This window comes from Fundulus heteroclitus, unplaced genomic scaffold (assembly GCF_011125445.2).
Source record: "Fundulus heteroclitus isolate FHET01 unplaced genomic scaffold, MU-UCD_Fhet_4.1 scaffold_43, whole genome shotgun sequence".
NCBI lineage: Eukaryota > Metazoa > Chordata > Actinopteri > Cyprinodontiformes > Fundulidae > Fundulus > Fundulus heteroclitus.
In genome coordinates this window covers 1,153,186-1,163,492 of record NW_023396846.1, presented here as the reverse complement: position 1 = coordinate 1,163,492, position 10,307 = coordinate 1,153,186, and the positions used below count along the sequence as shown (strand labels likewise).

Here is a 10,307-nt window from a genome sequence, read left to right as displayed (position 1 = left end):
GGAATGGATGGATCAACAGAGCTGTGGCTCTGGGTAAGTTTGGCAACTGTACTAAAGAGAAATCTAGGATTATTTTTATTCTCTTCAATTAATGATGAAAAATATGCTGCTCTAACTCTGCGAAGGGTCTTGTTATACAACAATAGTCTGTCCCTCCAGATTAAGTAGGATTCCTCTTGGTGTGTAGAGCGCCATTTTCTTTCCAATTTCCTAACATTGTGCTTCAAGGAACGCAGCTCTGAATTAAACCAAGGAGCCAGCTTCCTGTGAATAATCACCTTCTTTTTCAAGGGAGCTACATTGTCTAATGCAGAACGCAATGAGGAAGTCAGATTGTTAGCAAAGGTATCGATTTGTGAATGGGAAGAAACAGCAATGCTGCCATCTACAGGGCATTTCTGCAATACTGAGGATATTAAAAAGGGGACAGACTCTTTAAGTTTTGATACAGCATTATCCGATAAAAATCTACTATAATGGAACCCTCTTTTGGGGGTGGAGAACTCAGTTAGATTAAACTCAAATGTTATTAAAAAATGATCAGACAGGACAGGGTTGTGAGAGAATACTGTTAATTCTTCACAATCAATGCCATATGTCAGCACAGGGTCTAAAGTATGGAGCCGAGAGTGCGTCGGTTTATGCACATTTTGAGCAAAACCAATTGAATCTAGGATAGTTTTAAAGGCTACACTAAGGTTATCACATTCAGTGTCAACATGGATGTTAAAATCACCCACTATAATAACCTTATCAGTATTTAACACCAAATCAGATAAGAAATCTGACAACTCATCCAAAATCTGAGTGTAAGGGCCTGGTGGACGATACAAAACAACAAACAGAAGAGGTTTTATTGCTTTGCAGTTTGGATGAGGGAAACTGAGGGTTAAATGTTCAAAAGAACTGTAATTATTAGTTGGCCTGGGACTAATTAATAAATCAGACTGAAAGATAGTTGCCACTCCTCCTCCTCTTCCCACAGATCTGGGAATGTGGAAATTTGAATAACTGGAGGGGGTTGACTCATTTATACTAACGTAGTCCTCTTGTAGCCAGGTTTCTGTGAGACAAAACAAATCAATCTGATTATCAGAAATCAATTCATTAACTAACAAAGTCTTTGGAGGGAGAGACCTTATATTTACCTTGTGGCCAAAACCTTGTGGCCAAAACTTAACATCTGTTAAGTTTTGGCCACATTTTATTGTTTTATTTTTAGGTTCAAGGTGAACCGTATTGATTTTTATTAGGTTTTTATGATTTGTTCCTTTTAGATCAGTTTTTGATCTGTTAAGTTTTGGCCGTGGGAAAGACACCGTCTCAATAGGATAATGGATGGGTAACAGTACAGAAGCTGCAGAGAGGTGTGTTAAACTACGGCTCTGCTTCCTGGTCTGGACCCTGGGTTGTCAGCATTTAGGAGAACTAATAAATCCGGAAGAGCTGCACCCTCCAAAGTAGGATGGATGCCGTCTCTCCGGATCAGACCAGGTTTTCCCCAGTATATATATATATATATATATATATATATATATATATATATATATATATATATATATATATATATATATATGTAAATATATGTTTTTGTATATTGTTATTTATATATTTATAAATGTTCTCTCTCTCTCTCTCTCTCTCTATATATATATATATATATATATATATATATATATATTTAAATAAATAAAATGCTAAATATTTCAGCACACGACTTTCTCAGTACTTGATAGTTTTAGAACATAACAGAAAAGTATATAGCATTTGACATTTTAAAAGTTTTAGCCCCCCCCCCCCCCGAACATGAGAAAACCCCTGTCATTTGATGCTGTAGCGCAAATATTCCCTAGTTACTGGAGTAAAATAGGGAGTACCAATATGGCGGATGGTGGCTTCAAAGCGACTCGTTCTAACAGTGGGCTATTAGCCCTCCAGTGTATAATATAGCTCAGTGATTTCCACCAACAGAACGTATCATTTCTCTTCTTCTACACTTTTGGGGCTATCACTCAAAGTGCCCCAAAAGAGTAGTGAAATAACCAATCGTATACTGTTGCTAGGGAAAATTAATAAATATTTGGCCAATGAGAATCGCCAAAAAGAATGGCTTTGGGGCTATTGGAATCTTTGCCCCTGCTACACAGTGATATGGGTGTATGGCAAGTGGAGAGAGACACACATTTTGTCATGTGGTGAGTGAGTTTGAAGGTTGGGCTGTTTGTTTTGAAGAGAGTGAAAGGATTTTGGAAGGTACTGTGAACATTGTATCATGTACATAATTTTGTCAGCTGATGATTTTTTTCATATTTTGAAATACTGTTCTGCTTCTGTTCTGTTGTGAAACCCATTGTGTCATTGTGAAACCGTTTGGCTGAAGATAATGGCAGTACAGCATGGTGTATGCCTACTTTGGTGACAAATAGTGAATTTTACTGTTGTATTTAATACTGTTCCTTTCCAAAATAAGACCCAATATAGCTGTAAATGGTTGAATGTATCTGTAAGCTGCTGATTGTGAGAAGGGAACTAAATGCTTATTGTGGAATTGTAGTAATTTTCCGACTTTTAATTTTAATGCATGTACTGGGTTAGGCAGGGAAATCTATTGGCCAGCCCCACCAAGATTTTTTTCCACCAGCCGCCACTGTGACTGAGACATGTGCAGGTAGGCATGTGAACAGGGAGCAGAGTTGACTTTAATTAGTGCAGCAGGAGGATCTGATCAAGATCAGAGTGCAGGCTGAGGAGTAGACACAGCTGATAGGATGGTGGTTCCATCACTACATGATGGACATAAATACATTTAATTCACATAAGATGCTTTGGTTCCCATTGTGTCTCTCGTTCTCTACTGGTAGCTGATTAAACCAGAAATAATGATGTCAGACCGGATGACAATACTGTAACAATACTCTAAATTCCTGTAATTCATTAGAGGTATCATACGGTCAACAGTTCCACCATAAAATTGCAATAGTTTCAGGGGAACAGATAACAGTGAACGTAACAATGGTAGTAAAAAATTCATTTGATAATTGAACCAATTCATCTCACAGGAAACTTTCTGAAGAATTAGCATTAATACAAAATGACCAAAAAACCCAGAGAAAATTGATACAAGATGAACATTTTACAGTAGCAGATTGCTTGCATTTTGTTGTCATTAGATAACCGATACTTTGCTTACCAGTGATTTTAAAGAAACTTTTTACAAAAGAGTATGTTACTAATCGGCAAAAAAACAGTTACAGTAAACTGAGTGTTGTGGAGGCTCCAGATATGAGCACCTACACAGTCTCAGTATTTGCCACAGTCGTGCTTTCAATATCCCTGGTGCTCATCTCCTGACTGTCAGATGTTTCACAAGAACAGAGTGAAGCCAGAAACTTATCCAGGAAGCTTTTCCGACTTAACAAATACAAAGTTGTGTCTGCAAGGGGACTAAGAAACAGACAAATATTAAAAATATAAATACTTATAGAACTATATTTATTTAACCGGACAATTATGATGGGCATGAAAAGTAGAGTGTAAGTTAGCAGAACTGCAACCTGAATGGCTGCAATTCGTCTTTTTTTATCTGCTGGGAAACTGAGGGCTCCAGAAAGAGCTTTAATAGTCCTAACAAAGCAGAAGATGAACACGGGGATGGGCAGGAGGAAAGCATATGACAAGATGGTGAAAACAATCATACGATCAAAAGGCAGAAAAACGATTAGGTAAAAAAGAACAGAAAGAACCCAGACCACGACACAGACAACCACAGATGTCTTGATGTTTCTCCTGAATCTGTACCACAGTGGCTTGGCAATGACCAAATACCTGAAACAACAGAAATAGCTATTCAGTCAATGGAGACTATCAGGTAAAGACTAGTGGGATGTAAAAGAAGCATTAAAGGGAACCATATGCTTACCTTTCCAGGGAGATACAGACCATGAATCCAACACTGGCAAATAGACCAAAGTTAAAGATGACATAACCAATAAAATAACCCTTATTTAATGTAATTCTGCCACAGAACTGAATAACATCAGAAAAGAGAAGGTTGATGACGAAGATAGGGCAACACTGGTTCTTTTTCACCTGCAAGAAAGAAAACAGAGAAAAAAGGAAGTAATGATACAAGAATATTAACACTAAAAATGTTTCCTGTTTCAGACATTCCAGTCATTTCTAAGGGTAAGAAAATGAGAGAAAGCTATTATTTTAAGAGTAAGCACAAAGTCATTTAGTACATTGCTTGTTGCTCCTTGTTGCTGAATAGATTTGTCATTTTTAACTCACCTGTAGAAAAACTGCAACTATTACTATTAGAGTAAAAGGAAGTCCAATTGCAGTGGTAATCCAATCCAACCAACTAATCATTTTTAATAATTTCTCATCAAAGCTAAAGCTGACATTGAAACTTTTTTCACTTGATGTCATGTTTAAGATCAAATCGACACTCTGTTCCTCTGAGCTGTTGTTGTAGTCCAGATCCTCCATTCCTCTGTGTTGAATCAGAACTTTGAAGACAGTGGTATCTGTAAACAAAAGAAATATATTTATTTATCATTATAATTGTATACAAGTGGTTTTAAAATGTAATGATCTAAAAATGTATTGTGAAAGTGGATAATTTTCTCCATCATTAAAAAAGTTAATTGTATACTCAACGCATCTACTGAATTAAGTGCACTAGTTGATCTATTCTTCATGAGAGAACAGCAAGCACTGCAGCCAAAATACGGGCTTTTTTGACCTGCTGTATATTAGCCAGTCCCTAAGCTTTATGTAACATAAAACTGTTGACGTTTCGGGTTTTGTGATTTTTATTTTATTATTACAATTAAATAATAATAATCATGTTATGTTCATAGTGTTTATTTCCTAATCCTAATGGGATAAATAAAGGATTAGCTAATGTTATCTTATCTTAAATAACACTTTTTAATAGGATATATGTACTGGGTTCTTTCAAGGTAATAATTACATTTTCCGTGTGGGCTCCAGTAACATATATTGGATATTATCTACTTTGAAAGTTAACATGAACTGCTGCTGAAGATGACCACTCTTATCTACCTGGATGTTCTCTGGAGGACTGGAACGCCTCAGTCAGTGACGTCAGTCTGTGGGTCTGAGTCTGTCGGGACAATGAGAGAAGTTTCCTCTCCTCGCTCCATTTCTGTCGCTCGACGTTTTGTTGCTCATGGTTTTTCCATGTGCTTAGATAAGTTTGTTGTGTTTCCACTGAGTTTAACCGGCTTTTTACAAAATATACAGCTTGATTTCATTTACTGTATTAAAAAAATAGCCAAACGGCGCTTCTTTCCCTCTTCATATTTTTCGGCTTGTGCGGTCTCTCTCCGAGTCTGAGCAGCAGCCGCGCGGTTGTTTGTGTGTGGGGTGAAGAGAACCTTGGGCAGGCCAGCCAGTCAGCCTGCGTGCTGATTGGCTGGCACCGCTGAGCCATGTACAAGAGGGGAGGTGGAGCATCAGAGTGCCGTGACACAGACGCGGAGACGTTGGTGAAGCTGCTGCATTCAGCCGCGCGCTGACTGACAATCCATTTTAATGGTCAATCAGAGTGTCCACCCCCACTCTGTCCTGGGCCCGGAACAACTGACCCGTTTGTCCCCCCCTGTCGGCAGGCGTTCACCTGGCTGTGGTGTCACCTGCGGGAAAAGTTGCTCATTACCCTACCAGGGATTGCAGAGTCCTCCTGCAGGTGTTTTTGGAGAGTGTCATCAAGGATTTGGAGGCCAAGAGCCCGTCTGATCTTCTACCTGAACTGTCTACTATTGTGGACACAGTTTTCCAAGCGGCGAGTGTGCAGGCCAAGATTCTCTGCTTCACAGTAAAGTAGTCAGACACCCGTTGAGAAAGAAATTCTGCCTCATCGTTGTCGAGACAAAGCATGGAGACCCTCCATGACAGGGCTGAGGGATCAACTTGATGTCATTTGCTGCTGGAGTAAAACAAATTGTCTTGGTTTTCTTGACGTATGTAACAGCCTTTAGGCTCTATCCGATTACATCTAAAGCTCCTGGCTCCCGTTCCTTGAAGTCAGGAGTAAGAACACTATCATTGGTAGGAACAGAGCTTCCATCATTGCATAACGTAAACGCACATGGATGGGTTGAAACAAATCCGGGGATACTAGATCTATTTGTTTTTGTAAATGTTTGTTCATTTACTGCTGTTTAAAGTGAGTTGAATTTAACTTTTATTCTGAATAAACAATCTAGGGCTTAATAGAGGCATCAGTAGCTACTTTAATATCAGAGGTAATGTTACACAAATATGTGTTTTTCCTCTTTTTATTTTCTCCGCTCTTCTTTCCTTAATTTCAATTCAGTTATTGCACAATTTAATATAAAAAATTAAAAAAGATAATTTTATTTTACATGGCTTGACAAAAGACAAAGGCAGATCAAATTTACAGTTAAAGGTAAAATTGCTATATACTATTTCTGCTGTAAATGTTTGATAATTGAGGAACAAAATGAGTCACACAGCAGCAGAGATGATGCAATGAAGCACTATTTTTTATCTCCTTTACTCACTATCTTCTTTCTACAGAAGATCTAAACAGCAACGTTCCTCTTTCAGTGGAGCTTTTTACATATTTCTGAGAAGTTTAAAAAAACACCTCACCAAAAGCAGAAGATTCTTAAGTACAAGTACACATATTGTACATATTAAAAACCTCCCTTTGGCTCAAAATGAGCAAAAACAAATGGTGCAAAACAAATTTCCACATCTGTATGTCACATAAATCCACGATATTTTCTCTTTTATATTTTTCTCTTAAATGTATATAGCCACATTTTATGCTTATAAAGAAGTCCAAAAACCCTTTAATCATGATAAAATAAGTTTATATAAAGCGTCTATCCTGATAGTGTTTTGATAGTCCTTTTTGAGCATAAATAGGATCCCAGCAATGAGCACAATGAGCAGATATAAACATACGTGACTCCATCTACAGGCAGTAACAAAGAACTATTATAAAGCCAATTGGTGATGACTAAATCACTACTAAATAATGCCGGACCAAGCCTGACCCGTCTGCAATGCCTGATGGTAAAGCGGCAGCTCAGCGTGACCAAGGCCAAACCATCATTGTTTAAATAAACTGATGTAAAGAAACTCTAAAAGCCTTGTATCAGATCATCACGGAGAAAGAAAATTCCTGTTCATAAACGGAAATAGGGATAAAGTATCAAGGTAAGAACCAATTAATCAACTGACCTATTTATAATGTTGTAATGCACTTCACTCTGGGCCTAACAAAATTATTATGGCTTGACTGCAGCTGTTCCAAAATTCTGCTGCTCTTCTTTTAAATGGTATAAGAAAAAAAGAGCACATTACTTCAGTTTTAGCATCATTAATTGGCTACTGCTTCACATTCGGATTGATTTTAAAATTCTTTGATTTGTTTTTTAAATGTGTTTTATATGTGTTTACGTGTTAGAAACAGAGAAATGTCCCAGCAAAGAGATTAAAGATGCAATCAGGAGAGAGTCTAAAAACACCAAACCACAATCAACACTGCAGCAACAGAAAACAGGAAGTGACTCAATACGCCTTGCCGCAATGCCCACCGTGTTGAACCCCTGCAGCCCCTGGGGCTTCAACGTTGTGACTGTTGGGGGTTTTCTTGAGCTCCTCTCTGCTCTTCCTGGAATGGCGGAGGCAGCTTTCCCTGTGTTGGTTCCACTTTGGCACCTTTGCTTCACTCTGGTGTCAGTCAAATTATCGGGTCTAGACCCAGAACCTTAACACAACCAATACTGAGCATTTTTCTTATGGATAAACGTTGAGGCTGACTGAGGAAATTAATTCCTGCCAGCAGAAACACTTCTGGACCACATCATAAAACCCCTTTTGGATTCTGTGCCACTACGCGGACCAAAACAAGTGATACCAGTTCCAGAAGGTTCCTGCCCTGGATACACAAATCTTTAATACATAATTTTAATGTATGTTGTCATTCAATTATCTATCCCAGACACAGAAACTTAACACAACCAATACTGAGCAATTTTCTTATAGATAAATCTTAGACACCCAAGTGCATTCTCGCAAACACTTACAGGTGCTTGGATTCAGGTGCTCACAGATTCACTTCTATACAGAAAACACCTTTCATTAGCTTCATTTTATAAATTTCATATTAAACAATACTGGGTATTCTTCAGTGATGGTATCAAGGCACTGATTGTTTGTACGTGTAATATTTTATTAGTTGGTTCTGCTGCTCTTTTTATATCTCTCTTTGCAGGTGTGGAAACAGATTTAGAGGATGTTATATTGCTCTCTTCCTTTTCAATTCAATTCTATTCAATTATATTCAATTCAATTTTATTTATATATCGCCAATTCATGAAACATGTCATCTCGAGGCACTTCACATAGTAAAAATCAATCCTATTATACAGATTGGTCAAACATTTCCTATATAAGGGAACCAGTTGATTGCTTCAAAGTCCCGACAAGCAGCATTCACTCCTGGAGAAGCGTAGAGCCACAGGGAGAGTCGTCTGCATTGTACATGGCTTTGCAGCAATCCCTCATACTGAGCAAGCATGAAGCGACAGTGGAAAGACTCTTTTTATTCTTTCATAATTTCTCCCTTTTAGCATTTTTCTTATCTGTTTCTCTTTTTCCCTCTTCTAGCTTTCCATTTCTGTGTCAATTTAACATGAAATAGTGCCAGCATAAAGTATAATAAAGCTTCTTGCTTATACTATAAATCAAGCGGAGCACTATCGCAAAAGCAGTAAGGCTCCACTTGTAAAAGTAAAATTGGTTGGGCTCTTTTTGGCATTCAGACAACCATTTTTAATTCTACAAAACCAGACAGCACACAAAAAAGGAGCCAAGACTGGAGGCAGGTCCACCTGTACCCCTTCCTCGCAGAATTCTGGAGCTAAGGCAGGACTCGAGGTGTCACCCAGACCCTATGAGACAGGAACTGGACCCAAGGCCTCATCTGGACCCTTGGACAAAGGAACAGGAACAGAGGAGTCTCTCACACCCTCATGGACAGGAACAGAGGCTTCAAATTGGACCCTCACAAACGAGAACCAGAGCTGAGGGGTCCAGTTGTGAGAAGAGGTGTCGGGACATCCACCATTCCCTCAATGGCAAGAAAAGAGGCTGATGAGTCTTGAGCTGGTAGAGCAGATTGAGCAACAGAAGGTGCCTGCCTGCATCATCAGGTGGATAAGAAGGTAACCGGCATAGCTGAAGGTGTTGGCTGTGACCTAAGTTGTTCCCATACAGCCTGTAACCAAAGCTGGTGTCCTTAGATGTACACTCCATTTCCTCGAGCAGAAATGGAGAAGGCACAAATTCCATATCTTCACCATATAGTTTACCCTCCTCCAGCTGCTATTGGATCCAGTGGTAAAGCTCATCTTCCTCAGAGGTCTTGCCTACTTGGTCCATCGGACCCTCGGTGGCGATAACAGAAGCCGGGGAGTCCACCGGACCTTCAGAGGCGTGAGCAGCAGCTGAAGCATCCACCAGACCTTCAGTGACAAAACTCAGGGAAGCTGGGGATAATAGAGATGTAATTGAGGATGATGGCTGAGCCAGAGGTGAAAAGCATCCTGTTCTGGAGCTCTGAGCCAATGATGACCTTGCTCTTAGGTATTGAGGGGGTTCAGAGTATTTTATAGCGCACTCTGATTGCTTAGAACAGTGTGTGGAGGAGCTATGGGTAGCGCATAGGAAGGTCCCCCCACCAACCCCACCACCCCCGGATATGGAAGCTCCTCTGTGGCGGTTGGATCTGCATCGAGGAGAAACAGCTTAGGGCAAACTGGAAACTTTAGCCGAATCTGAAGAGGAATATGGTACTGCTGCTGTTACTGGCTGAGCTCCAGAGACCGGAGCTGCTTTGTCAGACAAGCTGTCAGACAAGCTGTCAGAAGCTGCCGTCGTCTGCTAGATTTCTAATGCAAGGATTTCCTTTATCGACCATTTTGTCAAACAGCTGCTCTGCAACAGACAGTGGAAAACACCTTCCCCATTATTTAGCCCAGGAGCTGATGCGATTGGCCATCTCCAGTCTTTTCCAAGGTAAACAGTTTGTTTTGATTAAATGGTTCAATAATGACAATTTAATGATGAAATTAACACTTAGAAAGTCCAAAATAGTACAGAGCAGGAAATCCAAATTTGGTGAATACAACAGAGGATCTGACAATTAGTGAAGGAAGACAGATGGCTTTAAATACAGGGGACGAACAAAGGGGAAATCAGACACACATGAATCAATAATTAAAGTGACAGGTTCCAGCAAA

The 10,307-nt window shown here is 39.4% G+C and overlaps 1 protein-coding gene across 1 annotated transcript; it reads right to left on the bottom strand.

Annotated features, from left to right (window-relative positions):
• Positions 1–3,290: 3,290 nt before the first annotated feature.
• On the bottom strand, positions 3,291–4,371 carry LOC118560436 (G-protein coupled receptor 4-like). The gene is made up of 3 exons (XM_036131424.1): positions 4,291–4,371; positions 3,920–4,089; positions 3,291–3,825 (listed from the first exon to the last, which is right to left on the bottom strand). The coding sequence occupies exons 1-3, from the start codon at positions 4,369–4,371 to the stop codon at positions 3,291–3,293; spliced, it is 786 nt and encodes a 261-aa protein (XP_035987317.1).
• Between the last annotated feature and the right edge of the window lie 5,936 nt (positions 4,372–10,307).